Source organism: Dunckerocampus dactyliophorus, chromosome 3, assembly GCF_027744805.1.
Source record: "Dunckerocampus dactyliophorus isolate RoL2022-P2 chromosome 3, RoL_Ddac_1.1, whole genome shotgun sequence".
In the NCBI taxonomy this organism is placed as follows: Eukaryota; Metazoa; Chordata; class Actinopteri; order Syngnathiformes; family Syngnathidae; genus Dunckerocampus; species Dunckerocampus dactyliophorus.
Genome location: NC_072821.1, coordinates 3,616,577 through 3,636,868, shown reverse-complemented (window position 1 = coordinate 3,636,868; position 20,292 = coordinate 3,616,577). Strand labels below are relative to the sequence as shown.

The 20,292-nt window shown below is 44.1% G+C and overlaps 2 protein-coding genes across 8 annotated transcripts in view; both read left to right on the top strand.

The window, feature by feature from the left end:
- chd9 (chromodomain helicase DNA binding protein 9) overlaps positions 1-20,292 on the top strand; it is a 94,145-nt gene that overhangs the window by 12,564 nt on the left and 61,289 nt on the right. The window contains exon 1 of one of the 7 annotated variants that reach the window (XM_054771485.1): positions 3,900-3,971. The exons of the other annotated variants lie outside the window; for them this stretch is intronic. The gene's annotated coding sequence lies outside the window, so the exon portion shown is untranslated. Of the gene's footprint in view, positions 1-3,899; positions 3,972-20,292 lie in introns of those variants that run through there. 7 annotated transcript variants of the gene reach the window in all.
- LOC129178856 (uncharacterized) lies at positions 3,978-20,023 on the top strand. The gene is made up of 2 exons (XM_054771488.1): positions 3,978-15,129; positions 15,346-20,023. Exon 2 carries the CDS (start codon positions 15,572-15,574, stop codon positions 19,871-19,873), a length of 4,302 nt encoding a protein of 1,433 aa, XP_054627463.1. The 5' UTR covers positions 3,978-15,129; positions 15,346-15,571; the 3' UTR covers positions 19,874-20,023.

Here is a 20,292-nt window from a genome sequence, read left to right as displayed (position 1 = left end):
TTTTTTCTTTTTTTTACAGCTACAAAAAATGAATTATCTGAGTACGCTCTATACTAATTTGGCTTTAAAAATGTTTTAACAGGACAATCATTTTTGCATTAGAATGCATACATTTAGCTGTAATTTTAAGCTTGTTTTTGAAACACTCGATGCCAAAATCAGTTTTCCCCACTGCAAAATAATGTAAATCAAATTAATCCATTTATGGGACACCCAAAAAAGTTAACACAAAATACTTTTTTTTTATAGTTTTAAAAATAAATAAATGATGAATGAAGGTGATAAATGAACTTTTAACGTCACTTTTACCTTGATTGAAGACCTTTTATTGACAAAGACTGCTTTGAAGAGCAACGAGGAAGGAGAAGAGTGATGATGGCTTCATACTTTGCTGAGTACTTTGTAAGTTAGTTCTTGAATTCAATCATGTTTCTCACCGTCTTTATAAAAATACTGGCCCTTGCATCTTTCTTTGACTCCATTGTGGCTCATTTTCCAGCAGTGATCAGTAAGAAAAGCAGAGACCAGTGGCGTAACTGTTAGCTAGCAGACTACAATTGCTGATGACGCCCTTGACGGAAGATGCAGCTGGGGGACAGCTAACATACTGCTATTGGGGACATATTGTGATAAAAGTACATTACAAACACAGTTGGACTCATGCAGTGGATTAATAACGCGACAACATGTTGGCTATATTGTACGCTAACTGAAAAATATGCTAACTGGGGCTTAGGCTAACCTAGTAGAATTAGCATTTTGCACATTTGGTACCTAAAGCGGTTTTAAGTAGAGTTACAGTATGCACAAATAAGAAGAGGGAGTGAGACAAAAAGCATTTTGAAAAAGTCCTTTTAGTGAAAACAATTAAACTGAAATAGGCTGTTTATCAGCTGATCAAAAGTTTAAGACCATCGCTCAAAAAATAACAAAAAACTTTCCAAACCAGAACAAAAAATGTTCTCAGTAGGACTCAGTAATGAGTTGTGCCACCGTTCTTGTTAATCACTTCAAAAATTGGTTTGGGCATGCTTGATGTGAGTTTTTCCAGGAGGCTAGTGGGAACATTGCTCCAAGTGTTGAAGATGGCTTCACGAAGGGCATCAACTGTCAACATTTTTATAAACGTCCCTTGCCATCCAACCCCAAATGTTCTCTATGGGATTTAAATGAGGGGAACATGCAGGATGGTCCAAAAGAGTGATGTTATTCTCCCTGAAAAAGTCCTTGGTCAAGCGAGCATTGTGAACTGCAGCGTCGTCCTGTTGAAAAACCGAGCTGTTACCACACAGACGAGGGCCTTCAGTCATGAGGGATGCCCGCTGCAACATCTGCACGTAAGCAGTCGCCGTTTGACGACCCCGCACCACCTGAAGCTCCAGTGTTCCACTGAATGAAAAAGCACCCCAGATCATGATGGATCCCCCTCCACTGCCGGGTAGAAATCTGGACCGTCAAGGTCACATTTTTTCTCATCAGAGAATAAAACTTGTTTCCACCTTTCAATGTCCCATGTGTGATGCTCCCTGGCAAAGTCTAAATGGGCAGTTTTGTGGCATTGAAGGAGACGAGGTCTTTGAATTCCTTTTTTGTTTTTTAAACCCTTTTCCCGCAGATGCCGTCTGATGGGTATTGTGCTGCAGTTGGCACCTTTAAGGGCCTTAATGTGGGTGGAAGACCGCCCTGTGTCTTGATGGACAGCCAATCGGATCCTCCGGCTCAATGCAGGTGTGATTTTTGTTTTTTTTTTTGGGTCTACCACTTGACTTTTTTTGTTCCATAATGGTGAGGATCTTTCAAAAAATGTAGAATGATTGTCTTACTGCACCCAACCTCAGCAGCAATGGCACGCTGCGAGAGGCCTTGCTTATGCAGCTCCACAATCCCACCACGTTCAAAAAGGAAAGCTTCTTAGCTTTAGCCATCAGGAGGCCATGACAGTGTAAATGCCTGACAGAAAATGAAAATTTTGAGCAGATTTTGGCTTTTATAGCCTGTGGTCTTAAACCTTTGATCAGCTGATAAGCAGCCTGTTTCAGTTTAATTGTTTTGAATAAATTACTTTTTCATAATGCTTTTTGTCTCACTCCCCTTCTTGCTTTTGCATATTGTAGCTCTACTTTAAACCCCATTCAGATCCAAAATGTGAAAAATGCAAATTCTAGCGTCCCATCCCTAAGGGTGTACTCACACTGGGCCATTCGAACTGTGCTTGACCCCACTTTAACACCTAATGTTTGGCAAGCCTGAGTGCTCTGACGTGCCAAAAAGTTTGGTACGCTTCCTTTCCTCTATCATGGATGGCCATGCTGTCACGCGTGCACACAGCAGGAGAATGACCGAAAAGCAAATACACCTCACTAGTTTTGAATGATAACTAGTGGTACCACAAGGCGAGATTAAAACATGACAAGATTTTGCCTTCAGAAAATAGTCTTGAGGGCACTAGGCCTGTGACGATGATAAATTAAATGAAATTAATCACACAATAAATGAAAATGGGCTGGATCATTTAGCCGGCCTCAATACATTGCCATGTGCATGATTATCTGTTTTTCTCGTCTCCCGCTTCCAAACATGCAGGAAGAGGGTTCACGCTTTGCATTGGTTTCAGCACCTTGGCACATTTTGTTGCATGGAACAATGGCATGAACGGAGTGAGCCCTTTTGTCAGTCATGCAGTCTCTTTGTCTCGGTGGGTGGAGGCGGGGCGGCTAGCTAGCATACACACAGAGTGCAAAAGAGTGTAACGTAGTAGAAATTATACGAGTAGATTGCAATATATTGTCATCTGTTTTTTATATTTTTCATTGTACTTTTTTATAAAAAGTAAAGTTAAAATCACATCTTATGACACCCCTGATGATTACCATCACCTTTCATGATAGAAACACATACCAAGAGTCTAAAAATGCAAAGCTGACCTTTTTAAGACTAAAAAATGCAAAAGTGGCCCCCGCATGCTTTGATTTTTCAGTATGCGGCCACTCACTCAAAATGATCCACCAAACCAGAAAAAATGCAGTAATACATGTGTAAGTGATGGCACAAGCAAACGAACTAAAGCATGAATGTACTCGTGTGAGTACGACCCTAAGTTGTGGGGATCGTTGATGTCGCAGGAAACTAGCAGGAGGCAGTCTGGGAGCGCTTTCGTTGTTGATTTGAATGTATTACACTTGAGGCTTAGCTGACCAGTACAGGAAGTACTGATGGATGCAGTGACGCTGTACGGGTACACTGCACACACTCTTGCTTTGCTGATGGCCATTTATTATCTGTCTAAGTGCCGTCACTCATCCTGCTCTGCCTCGCCTCGCCTGCAGGCAACCGAGGCCGAGTGTGCGCTCACGAGCAGGGTCGTCTTCCACCTGCGTCATGCCGGCTTCGCCGCCTGCTGCCGACCTTCCTAAGGTTTATATAACGCTCTCAAACGAGCGATCAGAGCCGTCATCGCCCCCTGAAACGCGACACCCGACACCGGCCCCCGCCCCACCCCCACCCACACGAGCCACACAACATGCACATATTTCACACAGCCACACACACACACACACACACACACACACACACACACACACACACACACACACGACCCGTGGAAACCTGCTGCTTCTAACCAACATGCTGATAGGCTGTCTCAGTCGTACACCCCACCCCCACTCCCCCACCCCCTTTCATCCTGCCTCCCGCCCTCGCCGTGTCAAGTAGTCTGCGTGTTTGCACTCGGCTCATCAGCTCCTCTACTGGGAGGCCTGACAGATAAGGAAGACTGAGGGGGGAGGAGGAGACAAGCGGGGGGAGGGAGGGGGGGAGGGGGTCAGAGGTAAACAGGATGTCAGGCGGTTGGGCGGAAGGGGAGGGACCAGAGTGGGGAGGAGCTCTGAGAGAAGAGGGTGGGGGGGAGCTGTACTTGAGTGAGAGTGTGCCGAGCATGTGGGAAGACGGCCTCAACCGTAGCAGCACCGTAGGTCGGAATTTTATTAAGTTTCTCTTCTGCTCCTGTTCTTTTTTCTGTCCGTTTTCTCTCCAGGAAGTAAACGGCAACTATTTTGGGTTGAGAGAGAGCGAGAGAGAGAGAGAGAATGTCTGTCTAAAAGAATGTTGAATTGTGCGAGGCTGGAATGCGGGCATAGTGACGCGAGGCAACTGTGCTGAACTTGGTTTGACCCGCAATTTTGTGGAGAACCTATTGTGGCTCCGCGACCACAGTCTGTCTGGCATCTAAGAGGAATTTTAGGAAAAACCCTTGGAGGTGATCCTAAAGTTTTTGCTTTAACAGAGGAAAGGGGTCCTACTGCAAGAATGACCCTTTTGCCCTTGTGTGTATGGTATATAATCATGTAGTGGTGTGCTGCTCGACTGAAGGCTAAACGTGAACAACTTCATACATCAAACTTACAGAAAACTATTGTAATTAACTGGTAGTAGACATTGTTTTTCTATAGCCAAATAGTTCATCAATCGAGAGCTCGCTGGTTACTGATTTGTAACTCCAACGTGAAGCTTCGAGACCACGGGAAGTCATTAGCTCGTTCCCATGGAGGCAGACGTTGCAACTTTTGTTTTGTTTTTTTTTTTCTAACTGAAGACTCAAACTGCCTTTAGTGCTCACTCCCTCCACTGTTCTCTTTTTACAGAGGGTGAGTCATGTGGCTCATGTAAATAGTGAATGTAACTGGTTTTGGAGGCTCAGGTTGACGGTATATTTACTGTACGTATGGAAACGAACAAAATGAAGTAAAAAGCCTTTCATCGCTGTTGCAATGCTTGCTTTAGGTTGTATGTTGCTCTGACTGAACGTGTTTGTTACGTCAAGATTAATTGTCGGCATATCAACTGTCAACTTTTGCTTAATAATTGTCACACTTTTCAGCAGATCTAACTCCTACTATAAGCATAAAGAATATATATATATAAGTATTCATGTACTTGTATATCGGGGTGGACGCACTTTTTTTTTTTTTTTTTTTTTAACCAGTCAAAATAATCTCCCTCTTACGATGAAAATAGTAGAGATCGACCGATATGAGTTTTTCCAGGACTGATACCGATTATTAGTAGTTCAGGAGGCCGATAACCGATATTTGGAGCAGATATTCATTAGCAGTAAAAGTGTAAAAATTGGCGTAAAAATGTTGAATAATACAAACACTTAACTTCGTTTAACTGCCTAAAACGTGTTTATTTAACCAAACAGAAGAATAGCTCCACAAGAGCATGGAGTTCCTAGACTCAAAAGCATCTCTTAGAAGTTAAATAAAAACCTAAATAGCTCCCTGAAATGTTTCCACAGTAAATAAAGTGACATTTATACAGTATATAACTTACCTTTTGTTTTAAGTTTAAACACAACAAAAATCATAGGTCGTTAACAAGCTCAGCAGCAACTCTTGTAAAGTTCAATAAAACTTATATCATAGCTCCCTGAATTTTTTTCAGCCTTTATCTTAGCGTACTTCCCTGCAACAAAACAAGACTGAATTGAATTTCGTACACTCACAATCACACACACACAGGTTTCTACAGTCACTAACTGTCTCCACATTGATATTACCAGCAGCATTGTTTCAAGTGTATCACAGACATACTGTATCGGGAGATACCAGGAGCTAGCAAAGATGGCGCTTGTGTTTACGCCGCTCTTGACGTTACGTTATTGTCATAGTTGTGAGCTGTAGAGTTTTTCATGTGACTTTCACACAAACACACACTATCCTCCACATTACATACATTCTCCCCAATGCTAATTGCCAAACCGGCCAACTAATGCTATGGTACGCTAACCAGCCTCCAACTTGCGTGCTTCCCTCCAATAAACAAGTGAATTGAGTTTTTTAGGCGCTCTCTGTGAATCACACACATGCTTTTACTATCACAGACTGTTGAAGGCTGGCGACATTATCAGCAGCCTTCTTTCAAGTGATTCACAGACATGTTTGGAGGTACTATGAGCTAGCAGGGCTGCCGCTAATGTTTACTCTGCTCTTACGTTACTCTGCTGCTCACTGTAACATTAGTAGTAATTGCGAGATGTAGAGCCCTGGGATGTTTATTACCATTGCGAGAGTTTTCCGCGTTTACCTTGAAATGTATGTTTGCTCTCAGGACGTTCTGCACACGGGAAAACTTCCCTCTCAGCCGTGTGTGTGTGTGTGTGTGTGAGAGGACCGCCTCCGCTTCAGACTGGCTCGGCCACTAACGCGTGCCGTCTGTGGCTTGCTTAACCAATCAGATCGTGCCGTGGGTGGAACAATGCTGGAGACAGAAGTCGCAGCCGGTAGGAGAGAGCGAGAGGCGCGTCTGAGCCAAAATAACTGAGTTTTAAATTGACATCTTGATATCAGCCCGTCGGATTTAAATAAATGATACGTCAAAAGTCCAATTATCGGCCCTGCCAATAAACGGTCGAGCACCAGAAAGTACTATACTATACTATACTATACTAGTACAAAGGGGGAGGAGCGAGCCAACATCTAGTACATCGTCGCCTCGATGCAGAAGCATAAAGCAAGCTTTACTTTTGTATCTAGACAATTTAAAGTTCCAAATTGGTTGTTCGACAATCAAGTAGGGATGTCCCGATCCACATTTTTTTGGTCGATCCGTTTTTTGGGTGTTTTTTTTATGGTCTTGCTGATTCGATCCGGTACAGATCTTTTTTTTGTGATAATAAGCTTTTGTTACAAAATTTGTGTAATTGAATATGGTTATAGACTATATCACATTTTTTTTAACAAACTCTCTTTGCGCACTAGTTCCCTAGTGTGTTCCCTAGAGCAGCACTTCCCGAGCGAGCATTAGCAGAGCCATACATTTTTCATTGTGGGTGGCCACGGTGAGACCATTACTCAGGGGGTGGCAGTAAGTTGATACCTGAAATGCCTAGATGGCCAGTGGGGTGGCTGGAGAGTGACCAAGGGTAGCCACGGCCACCATTGGCCACCACGTAGCTCCGCACCTGCGTGCAAGCTCCCCGCACAATGACACAGCAGTCCGGGCACAGTGAGGCGGAACTGCCACTGTAGCTGCGGAGCCGAATGTCCAACGTGAAACTAACTTCACCACGGTACACCGTGGACATGTCTGCGTGGTGTTGCGTTTTCTTCTTATGCGGGTGGCGGAAGTCGGGTGGCAACCAGCTTTGAGGCGCATTACCTCACTTACCATGTTGGAGTGTGGCTCAGAGTTCCGAACGGCAACCGGATAGGCCCAATCTTGTGGCGGAAGCTGAGATAATTTGATCTTCAAAATACAGCAGAGTGGCACCCGACATCCCGACAATTAAGCTCTAATTTGTTTAACGTTTTGGTTTTTTTTTTATTGAAGTATATGTAGAAACCGGGTGTGCCTATGCCGATCTTTGATGCTGCTTTGTTAGCATTGTTTTTAGCATTCCAAATCCACATATGACTCAAACATTTTGGTGATGTAAGGCAACAGTTTGAAAAACGCATCACTGCCATCTACAAGATGTTGAACAACACTAAGTCACATGCACAGTGGTTGCTCCGCACAATTTCGGAGGACACTGTTAAACCCTGCTTCTGATCCAGGTAGCACATCCAGAAATTGTAATCATTGTGAAACTGGAATACACCGATGACAGCAGACATTAACGCCGCTTACAAGACACGTGTGTTCGACATTGGCAAAGGTCTGCATTCTATTCAATGCACTTTTTGTCCTGGGAGGATGGTGCCTGCTTCCCAGGTTCCTGCTCATCATGGTGTTTTCTTGTTAGACAAATGTGCTCTGTGTCTGGCTCCTACACCTCCAGGTGGACTTTGGTCCACAGACACCTGCTTTGTAATTTGCAGTAGTGTCATCACATCTTGGGGAATCTTGATGGCACACGTGCATCTTGCCGGAACATGTTCATCACGCTCGTGTGCACACGTGCCTGCCTCTCTTTAGACGGGCCCTGTTGCCCCCCCCCCCCTCCCCCCGCCCCTAAGCTGTACTGCAATAATGGAGGAGTTGTAAAGGTCTGGCAATAAGCCCCTTGCTGAATTCCCCCTCGACTTCATCAAGCCCCCCCCCGACACTGTCTGTCTGGCTCTAGCATCTTAAAGATAGTTCATTTTGGTTTGTCACAGAGTAGAGCCTATTCTTAAACCCTGGTCAGGGCTCCACGTGATGGCAATAATCGTGTTGGTTATGTAAATAATATGATGTATGACCAACCAGACAGTATGTAACTCGCCCTTAAATTAAACAATAACAAAAGCCTCACAGTGTTGTGCTGTGTGCTGATATTATCTGTAAATGAGTGTTACACAGGGACATTCATTTCTTCCCCCATCTTCATACACTGGATTTTTTTACGTACCATGCGACCAAAGCTGCAACATACAATACCAGTCGGATATTTGTGGTGCTCTGGGAAATCGGGCTTCCTCTCGACCTTTGTTACCACACCACCTTGTACTATTTTGGGTCGTAAAACAACAGCAAATGACATGGAAACCTTGATCTGGTCAATATGTAAAACATATCTTATACTCGAAGGCAGCATTCCTAAAACTCTGCATAGGGACCCAAACGGCCCTTTTCCTTATTTAGTTGTAATAGTCTTGATTTGACCATGGGTGTGTTTTGTATTCGCATTGGGTGTGTTGTTTGGGTATGTCATCGATCTGCGAATTGACATGTTAGCTCCAGTAGTCACACTGGATGATATCTGATTACGATCTGAAGATGTCTGATTCAATACGCTGCCATGACACATATTCAAATTGGCCTGAAAAATCTGAATTGTGTCGCTCAATCCATGTAGTGTAAATCCAGCCATGTTTGAATCAGAATTTAGCCTGAAACTCGTGCTTCTTATCCAGGACGTTAACCATAACTTCATCATTATGATTAGTACCATTAAATTACCTTAAATTGTTACTGCTGCTCTATTTTCCAGCTTTACTGACCGTGAAACAGCAACGCATTTAGTGTGATATAGTACAGGAAAGCGTGGAGAATGGGCCCGCTGTTCTATGTAATTGTTGCACTGTTTATGGACGATTGACCTCTTGCTACCAGACCCGAAAAGATGAACCTTTTAGTCCTTCTGACAGAAAACCGTTGGAGAGCTGGCACTTGCAAGGGCTAGTTTGTCTTAGTCCGAGACAAACAAAGTCGAGAAAATGGAACATTGTTAGGTAATAGGTCATGGATATGAAAGAAGAAGAAGTTACTAATATCTTTATGTTCAGTGTTTGTTGTACAAGTTGTCGACTTTGTTTTAGTAGTTTCTTTAGATGTTATTATGTTAGTATCCTTGCTAATACGCATAACACAGATAATATAAACCACCTTTTTTCAACAAGAGTGGAAAAACATTGCATCTAAAACATCGGTATGTCCGCACAACATAAAAAGCATTTAGCATGTTAATACGTGGAGTAAAATTAAATGTTCTATTATGAGTCAGTTTGAGAAACAGTAAAAGCATATAGTGGGTATAATAGGGGTGTAACGATTCATTCACTACATCGATGCATCGATTTATAGTCCTACGATCCAACTACATCCATGTGTGTTTAGCAAGGCATGTATCGAGCTAACAGTGTTTAAAAAGGTAATCAAGTGATTGAATCGATACAAGGAAATAAAGCATTGGATGTAAACACGGCAGGCTTTATGTGGATGTGTGTTTTTTAGGCACTTTTAATAATGAAGACTCGATAAAGACGAAAAGGAAATTCAGTCTGTGTCTGTGACATCATCGTCTTCCAGGTATGTGGTGGTCATGGGAGTTGTGGTGGGCTTGTGAAATAAAGTTGATTCGCCTTTTCTTCTTTTCTTCTATTTAACTCATCTGCATTTATTTGAAACTCCTTTTAAGTGACTTTTATGTGGACGATATGCAAAGTAAGGACATTTTGTTTACTGTCCAGTAGCAGTGACGCTTAATGAAGTTATCATCCAGCGCGGCGTGTCCAGGTCAAAACATAGGCTTACGTACGCGGAAGCAATAAATGGCGCTCACTTGCTTGTGTACGAGAGGACTGAGAAGAGAGGAAAGGCTGGGAAGCCGCAATTTCTGTTGACCGTTTATTTGTTTTGTCACACATTTACACTCACATTTGCTTCTTACACGCTGCACGCTATCTGCCATCATTTCACATGCAAAGTCTGTTTGCTCTCCAGGTTTGGTCTCATCATTATCAAAACATATTACCATAAACCCACCACACCACGGTTCTGTCCAGCGACTCTGTTAAGCGCGTCATCAAGACGGAGGACCCATATGGACCCTCTCAGCGGCAAAAGGTACAGGGGGCCACATTACTTGCTAGTTGCTGCACCGTTCTTTCAAATGGCTGCTCTGATCAGGAGGATTATTAGCACAAAAAAAGCCCCGGCAGCCATCGGCCCGTATAGGTGAGAAAGTTTCAATACCTGATTGAAGATGCCGTACCACATTCATTTGCTGAGGAATTTGCATAATGTCCCTCACCTTTGGGTGCAAAGTGCAGGTTAGGATTGCACTTTTTAAAGTAAATAATTGATCGTGGCAAGCTATACCACCCTCTGTTCATCCCGATTTTCTATTGCATTTTTAACTCATTTTTTGTAGTCACTGACAATTTATTCTTAAGTATGTGCATTATTAATCATTTATACCTGATTCCCTTACAAAAAACAACGTGAATCTAGGAAACTTCATCTGCACCGGTCAGTATCCAGGTATTTATTTCACATTTTTGGCTAAAACTTTACTGAATTGATTTAAGGTTACTGAATCGATTTAAGGTTACTGAATCGTTTCGCATCGTATCGTTCTAAATGCACCAAAGTCGTTCTTGAATCGTATCAGCAACCACGAATTGTGATACGAATCGAATTATTAAAATGGGTCGTTAGACCCCTAGTTTATGTGTTTATCAATTATAACATTATCATTTATCAATGTCCTCTGATATCAGCTTCTCAAATGTGAATATTTTAAAATTTCCTTCATCATCCATGAAAGCAGACATATTATCTTTGTGTTTTAGGCAAAACAAGATATTCACACACATCAGCTTTGACTTTGGAAAACGGTGATCAATATCGATGCCTCTTTTCGGATATGTTGCGGGCCAAACCACTAACTGTTTGTGTTTGTATTTGGACTTAGGATTTGTAGTAGTCCAGAATTGACAGTATTTGATGAAGAAAATAATTGTTAGTTGCAGCCCTACAGTGAACACATTCAGTAATTGCTGAGACATGGAGAAGGGGTGTTCAAGTGCACAAGTGTAGCCATATGATGTTCTTGAATGGAATTTTGGTACGCGTGTTGGAAATAAACAAACCATTACCGTTAAACCCTATCTGTCTCCACCTAGCAGACCTCACAGTCCCCCCCTAGTGTTCAACCCTGCCATGACATAAAGAGGAGTTGAGGACCTGAGGACCTGTTATACCGGAAACACTCGACACCCGGCTGCTTGCACTTATGATGTCTCATGTCTTGCTGTTGTTGTTTTTGCTTGTTTTTGTTTAAAAAAGCCAGCAAACTGTAGCTTGCAGTCCAGATGCATTGGTAAACTCGATTGTCGTCTTTTCACAGCTCGAAAGGGTGGTTAGTCGGGCGTTATGTAAATCAGCAGCACAGAGAGGTTTATTGTGGTCGGCGTATAAAGCAGCATCTGCACAAACTGGCACTGTAAATGTCTCGTTTTGGTTATAACTGAATCCTGGTTCTGTGCAACTCTCCAGTTTTGTCTGTACCCTGATTCCATCTGTGTGGTCACAGTAGAGTAGGCCAGATAGCAGAGGGGGTCCGGTGCAATAATAATGCTCTGTTAGGCTTTCAGCAGCTTCTCCAGAGGGAGGGGGGCTGCTGGTAAGCCTCAAATGCTATACCGTACCACATGACTCACATGAGTAAAAGATCACTGATGTTTGTGCTTTGAATTAGTTGAGAATGCAATGCTGCGTGCCGTTTTTGCTTTCATCTTTCACTTTTCATGCATTGGATCTTTCTGCTATGGCAAGAACCTCACTGATTCTGAGCGATGTCGGAGCCAAGGTCGCATTTTTCATTCATTTTCAGACATTCCCATTGATTTTATGGCTCAGTTAGAGCTGCGCGATTACGGCCAAAATGACAGTCAGGATCATTTTGATCAATATTAAACTGCAGATCAAGACTTTCCGTTCAAATATGAAATTTAAATTAAAAATAAATCATTAATAATAAACTAACTCACTAAAAATAAATATGCCATTGCAGAGTGAAATCATTAAGTGCAAAGAAATAAAAAAAAAAAAGGCACACAAGGAACCGAAGCTTACAACAGGCCTACAGAGTCAGATTTTAGGCGAGAAATACGAGCCTGTCAGCAATTTATGGGTTCAGAGATGTCCGAGGGTGGGTCACTATTGCCGAAGACTCTGTCCGAGGGAGCAATTGGTGCAGGTATGCTCAAATATTTTTTGGCCAGTTTTGACAGATGCGAGTAGACTTGGAATTCAAAATACCTGAAGACTATGGATGTTGGTCCCTTATGAGGCTCCAGCTGCTCACCTCCAAAAGCTTCCGTACATTACGCCTCACTTTCACAGGAGTCCACTGTTGAGCAGTTTGAGGCTGCCACTCACTTGCTAGTTACACAGCTTAATGAACCCATAAACGTTTGTTCGCCCCCTGGTGGTTGGCTGACTGTTGGTTGTGAAAGTGCTAGATTTTATATGCAGTGGAGGCTGACGATCTTCTTTACTCCTTCAATCCCAGCCATTTTTCAAAAGACAACCCCTTCTGTAGCGGCCATTTTAGACGATTTGGACTGATCTTTCAAGGCACACAGAATATTGTATTATATGGCTATAGAAACATGGAACCTACCGAAAGAAAGATTGGACCCTCGTCTTTCATCAGTAAAGGTTTGTTTCTACCTTTTTCCGTTCTCTAGTAATCAGCTGTAGAACAAGTTTCAGGAAAATATCAGTTCTTGACTAGAAAAGGGAGAAAAACAGCTTTTTGTGAAAAGATACATTTATAATACATACAAGCATAACTTTCACTTTGACACAAATCTTTTTTGCATTTGTGACAGCTCAAACTATACCAACATAACACAAAAAGGGCTTGTCTTGCATTAAAATAATTTATTTACAACATATAACACAATGAACTATTTACAATTTTTACATTTGAAACTGAACTATGTGTGCGCACGAGTGTGCGTGCGTGTGCTTGCGGTAAAATTTCCCTAGAATGCGTAACCTTCTGCACCCTTAGGGCTTCCCCTAGGATTTTTTTAAGCTGTGGTGGTGGGCTGCATTGGAGGGCGGACTGCCGCTGCTGTGTCTGAATTTTTTATTTTTATTTGATTTTTTTAGGACAAATAGCAATTTTTGAATGACTTATTTATTAACTTATTTGTATAACTTTTTTCAACAACTAGCAGAACATTGCAAAACTGTTAATCTAATGGCAAAGTTGCTGAGAGCACTGCCAACATTTAAATTGTACTTTATTTACAAAACGCATCTCCACTCAGTGTGCTCATTTGTCATTAAATACGGGTGTTATGTCTGAATAGAACAATGATAAAAATACTAAGAGGTGAAGCAAATACTCTTTGGTCAGCTGGTGAGGTACCTGTTGGAGACCCCTGTGATAGCGTCACTGTCTAAAGCTGTACATACTGTTGAACAACTTCGACACGCAACTAGTGTTTTGAAGACCAGCCATAAGTATTAGAATGATAACGAGAGCATGATTGTTAAGTGACACTTTAAAAAGTAAGTTGTGATGATGATCGTAGCTCGTAGCTCGCCCCGGGCAGAAATAAAACGTGCTAACTGAATGAGGTAATTTAATCGTGTATGATCTGTATGGATGCTCTTCTTTCCCTCACCATCCTCTTGTCTTGGTGAGGCTTCTCCTTTTGGAATAAGTGGATAAAAAAAAGCCAAAAATAAAGCAGAATGTCAGTATCTCCCAAATTTTAGTGCATCCCTCACATTTTCATTCACCATTTTATTGCCGTATACTGTATCTTATCAAGGACTGTTTTAAGTGGGCAGTATGTATTCAGTCATCCCTTGTTTATCGTGGTTAATCGGTTCCAGACCACACCGCGATAAGCGCATTTCAACAATAAGGAAGAAATTATTTTCATAGTTGGAGCATAGAAAACGTGTTTGACTTTCTAATTTTTAATTCTTTTTTTTTAACCATTATTAGAACCCTGTAGACATGAAGTAACATCACCTTTACACTCCTATTATTTTTTCTTTACACTACGTTGCGCAACACTAATGCGCAGGCTACGATATCACTGCAGGGACATAAAAGACGGCCATCGCTCATAGCATTTAGCAAGCTACCGAACTAACTAATTAGCCTCCAATTTATTTGTTCGTAACTTAAAAGTTTTTCAAACGGAGTGGGGAAGAAGGACAAAGTAAGAAGTCAAAAACTTACCACTTCCGCACGGAATGGGAGGAGAACTTTTTTCACTCTATCATGTCAGACATGCCGTGGCTGACTTCATGCAGTGTGAAGGTCATGTAATGTAAGGTACTGTAATGTCTCATCAATGTAACGACACCTAGTGACCAGAATACTACAGTACATATAACTTGACTTTTACAGTAGTATTTGTCGACTACTAATAGTACATAGTCAGCCATGAAACGGCGATCATTTTTCATTAACTCATTTTTGAAAAACCGTGTTAGAGCGAGGAATGGGTGTTCCAACTGCGATGTAGCGAGGGACGACTGTATACCGTGATACAAGCTGTGCGTTGACGACTCTGAAGTAGATCCAAGTTTAATTTCAAGCGTATTGTGGAGAAGATACAGTCCACAGGAGAGGAAAACAATTACTGAAATGTGAGGGGGGTATTCATTTTTGGAACATACGGTATGTTCAGTCTCCTGAGCAGAGCCTATGTTTTCTTGTGTAATGGCACCCCCTTGTGGACGTATTAAGCAATGGTCCCTATTGTACATACGGGTCATTTTCTCTTTTTTTTCTCAACATAACGTTAACGTGACTCGTCAGTTGTCTATTCCTATCGCTGCTCTCATTCACTTTTTCTCAGTGAATACTTCCACTCCTGCCCTTCATGTTCGGTTTCCAGTTACACTACCCTGTCTTTCCTTGTTCCTACAGCTAAAGCAACGTCTGTAAGTGCAGTTTGTGTTTTTTCATATTAAGTAGTCTTGTGCAATGGTAGCTGGTGTACCCCTAGTAGGCTAAGCCAGCTTTCCCTTTGATATTTTTGCCTATGGAGCTTTAACTTTACTCTTGTTGTTAATTCTACATGTGGCCAACCTTTGTGATTCAAGATTCAAGAGAGTTTTATTGTTCTGTTCTTATTTAAGTTCTGTATTGTATTACAGTTTCACAAAATCCTATAAAGGCTAAAGAAGAAAGACCTGCCTCTTTCATCTCCTTTCGGGAACTGTTTAACTGGTTGGCTAGCAAGGCCTGCACAGTGAAAAGACGGCTACTCAGCTAACGGTGAAGAAGACAGCCCTCCAACTACACCGCCAAGAAGAGCTAAGTGGCTAACCCCCTTATACCCACGTCATATTGACCCTTTCACTACCGATTTATTAAGGCAACATGGAAGGAACTAACACATCTAAAAATGAAGATGGGCGATCTACGAGCTCACATGCATCCCGTTCATCAAGCGGCTCAACAAAAGCTAATCTTGCCGTTGCCATAGCAAAAGCAAAAGCCGAAGCGGCACAGGCTAGAGTAGCTCATTCAAAAAAGGAAATTGAACTGAAAGTTGAGCAGGCTCGCATCCAAGCTACTCTTGATGCACTTAAAGAAGAGAAAGAAATGGACGCAGCCCTAGCAGAGGCAAACACATTGCAAGCAGGGTTAATGGACGTGGCATCAGATTTTGAAAAATTAGAAATATGCAGCGAAGCCAACAGTCAAGTTCTTTCAAACAGACAATATCGACGCACTGCCGCCTATGTGTCAGAGCAATCCAGCTTACACTCAGTGCCACTCAGCATGTGTGAGCTACCATTTGTTATTGACAGAAATAAAGCTGTTGAATCAACAAAATGTAACCCGAAGAACGAGCAAGCTGCCACCTCTACCTGCAATGTGCCTCATTACACATCTCAGGCTCCCTCTCCACAGAAGAGTGGCCCATCATCTCCCATTCAGCAGTTAGTAGATGGAATCTCCTACAAACCCAGCTGCCGGAACACTGATCGGCAGCCACTGATCCACATCCAGCAGTCACCGCATGAGATGCTCCATGAAACTAGACAGAGCAAACCTGAAATCACAAACGATCTTGCCAGATATCTTGCCCGCAGTAGGCTGGTGACCTCGGGGCTCACAACATATGACGAGCAGCCACTAAACTACTGGGCCTGGAAAATCTCTTTCCGAAGTGCGATCATCGACTTGGACCTAACTGAGAGGGAAGAACTAAACCTGCTAAGTAAGTACCTTGGAAAGGAGTCAGCCGAGCAGGTGAAAAGAATAGCAGCAGTAAACGTCAGAAATCCACCCCTTGGACTGGTGATGGCATGGGAACGGCTTGATGAAACGTTCGGCTCACCTGAGGCCGTCGAGCACGCTCTCTTCAGTAAACTAGAAAGCTTCCCTAGAATTACCATGAAGGATCCACAGAAGCTACGGGATCTTGCAGATCTGCTGTCAGAGATGGAAGCCGCGAAACGAGACGGACATCTCCCAGGCCTATCTTACCTGGACACCTCAAGAGGAATTAATCCTATCGTGGAGAAACTCCCACACAACATACAAGAGAAGTGGATATCACTCGGTTCAAAGTACAAGCGTGAACATCAAGTCAGCTTCCCACCCTTTTCTGTGTTTGTAGACCTCATCCGTACGGAGGCAAAAACTCGTACAGACCCCAGCTTCAACTTCAGCCATTACTCTACTGGAGGAAAGAATGCATGGGAGAGATCTCCGAAAACATCCGTGCATGTTCACAAGACTCAAGCTTCCCCAGCAGTAGATGGAGAAGACAACGAAAGTGGTGACCCAAACAAATATTGCCCCATTCACAACAAACCTCATCCTTTGGCGAAATGTAGAGGCTTTAGAGAAAGGAGTTTGGAAGAACGTCAACAGCTTCTAAAGGAACACTCCATCTGCTTCCGATGCTGCTCCTCCACTCAGCACCTTGCCAGGAACTGCTCAGCCGACATAAGGTGCTCAGAATGTGAGAGCATAAACCATGTTGCAGCCCTCCACCCTGGACTCTCTGCCCGGAGGTCTAAAATGTCAACCCCGACTTCAGAGCACTGGGAGGAGGAAGACAAAGTGGATGTACAGGATCACATTTCTAGGCAAGACATCACTTCAGCTTGCACTCAGGTGTGTGGCGAAGGACTCAGCGCGAGAGCATGTGCCAAAATATGCCTTGTCAACGTTTACCCAACTGGACACAGAGAGAAGTCCAGGAAAATGTATGCAGTACTCGACGAACAGAGCAACCGCTCCCTCGTACGCTCTCAGTTTTTTGACCTCTTCAAGGTTTCAGGGTGCTCCTACCCATACACACTAAAAACGTGCGCTGGGCTTAAAGAGACTGCGGGGAGGAGAGCCAAAGGTTACATGGTGGAGTCAATAGATCAAAGTTTGAGCATTCCCCTGCCAACGCTTCTCGAGTGCAACCAACTCCCCAACAACCGCTCTGAGATACCTACTCCAGATGCAGCCTACCACCACACCCACCTGAAGCGGATCGCCAACAAAATACCTCCACTTGATCCGAATGCCAACATACTCCTCTTGCTAGGCAGAGATATATTGAGGGTGCACAAAGTCCGCGACCAGATCAGCAGTCTAGGCAATGCTCCATTCGCCCAAAGGCTGGACCTAGGCTGGGTCATCATTGGTGATGTATGTCTCCGCGGTGCCCACAGACCATCTCAGGTGAGCAGCTACAAGACATGCATCCTAGAGAATGGTCGCACAAGCCATCTGCAGCCATGCACTAACCATATCAGGGTCAAGGAGAAGTTCAGTCACTCATCTACACCGCAATACCGACCCGCACCCACCTCCACACTGTTCAGCAGAAACAGCTTGGGACAGAACGTCTTTGCACAAACAGCCAATGACCATCACCTCGCACCATCATTAGAAGACATCAGATTCCTCCAGATCATGGACAGTGAGTTCCATCAAGATAGCTCCAACAGCTGGGTGGGGCCCTTACCTTTCCGTTCTCCAAGACCACGGCTGCCTGATAATAGGAAACAAGCACAAGACCGCCTGCTCTCACTCAGACGCACCCTGGAAAAACGTCCTCAGATGAAGGCTCACTTTCTAGAGTTCATGGAGAACCTGTTCAGGAGAGAACATGCGGAGGCCGCACCGACCCTACGAGACGGACAAGAGCGCTGGTATCTACCGCTCTTTGGAGTATACCATCCCAAAAAGCCTGACAGGATCCGTGTAGTCTTCGACTCAAGTGCACCATGTGAAGGGGTGTCACTCAACGACGTCCTGCTCAAAGGCCCCGACCTTAACAACAGTCTGCTGGGCGTACTCATGAGGTTCAGGAAAGAGCAGGTAGCCATCACTGCAGACATCGAGCACATGTTCCACTGCTTCATTGTGAGGGAAGACCACAGGGACTTTCTCCGCTTCCTATGGTTCAGGAACAATGACCTTAACTCCGACATTGTGGACTACAGAATGAGGGTCCACCTTTTTGGCAACAGCCCGTCCCCGGCCGTGGCTGTGTACGGCCTACGGAGAGCTGCCAAAAAAGCAGAAGCGGACTATGGCAGTGACGCAAGAGAACTGATCGACCGCGAGTTCTACGTGGATGATGCACTCAAGTCCTTCAACACTGAAGAAGAAGCTGTTAGTGTTCTCCGGCGAGCTCAGGAGATGCTTGCGGCCTCCAACCTCAGACTGCACAAAATTGCATCAAATCGCCCTGCTGTCATAGATGCATTCCCCCCAGAGGACCGCAGCAAGGATGTCGGAGACTTGGACCTCTTTGTCGATGACCTACCCGTCCAACGTAGCCTGGGTTTGTCGTGGAATATGTGCACAGACTCCTTCACCTTCCAGATTGCAGAGAGCCAGAAGCCATTTACTCGCAGAGGGGTGTTGTCCACAGTGAACAGTCTCTATGATCCCCTAGGCTTCCTCGCACCTGTCTCTGTTCGAGGAAGACTGATACTGAGAGCCCTCACCACTCAAGCAGAAGATTGGGACTCGCCACTTCCAAGAGACATGGAGACTGAGTGGACCAGCTGGAGAGAGTCTCTCCACGACCTAACAAAATTACAGATACCACGCTGCTACACACCCTTCTCCACAGCAGGGGCCCAAACAAGAGAACTCTGTGTCTTTGCAGACGCATCAGTGAAAGCAGTAGCAGCTGTAGCCTACATTAGGGTGACAAACAAAGATGAACAAACTGCGGTTGGCTTCGTGTTCGGCAAGACAAAGCTGGCTCCACAGCCCGATCTTACTATTCCCAGGCTCGAACTGTGTGCCGCTGTACTCGCAGTAGAGATAGCCGAGATGATAGTCGCAGAGATGGACGAGACATTTGACGACATAACATACTATACTGATAGCAAAGTTGTACTAGGGTACATCCACAACCAATCAAGGAGGTTCTATGTCTATGTCCACAATAGAGTCCAGCGAATCCTCCAGTCACCATGCTCTGGCCAGTGGAAGTATGTTCACACTGACCTCAACCCAGCCGATATTGGATCGAGATCTGTGACTCCAGCTGTCCTGAACAGCACGATATGGTTCACAGGACCCACTTTTCTACAAAATACTCCAGCAGCTTCATCAACGCCTTGCGGAGGTTCTTCGCTGTTAGGGGCCCCGTCAAACAAATACGGTCTGACCGTGGGACCAATTTCGTCGGTGCCTCTCGAGAACTGAATATGGACAAACCAATTCAGAGCGCCGATGCAGTAGAGAAATTCCTCAGCACCCAGAGCTGCTCCTGGGTCTTCAATACTCCCCACGCGTCTCACACGGGTGGCGCATGGGAGCGCATGATTGGCATCGCCCGCCGCATTCTAGACTTCATGCTGCTTGAACAGAAGAAATCTCAGCTTACCCATGAAGTCCTCACCACCCTCATGGCAGAGGTCATGGCAGTCATGAATGCAAGACCCCTCATCCCAGTGTCATCAGATCCCGAATATCCCCTCATCCTCACACCAGCAATGCTTTTGACCCAAAAAACAGGCTCCACTCCTCCTCCCCCTTGCAATCTTGAGGAAGCAGATCTTTTCAAAGAAGAGTGGAAGCAAGTGCAGAGCCTGGCCGACACCTTTTGGAACAGGTGGAAGTGC

Coding starts and splice junctions, on each gene's coding strand:
- LOC129178856 (XM_054771488.1), top strand. CDS start 15,572: ATGGAAGGAACTAACACATCTAAAAATGAAGATGGGCGATCTACGAGC.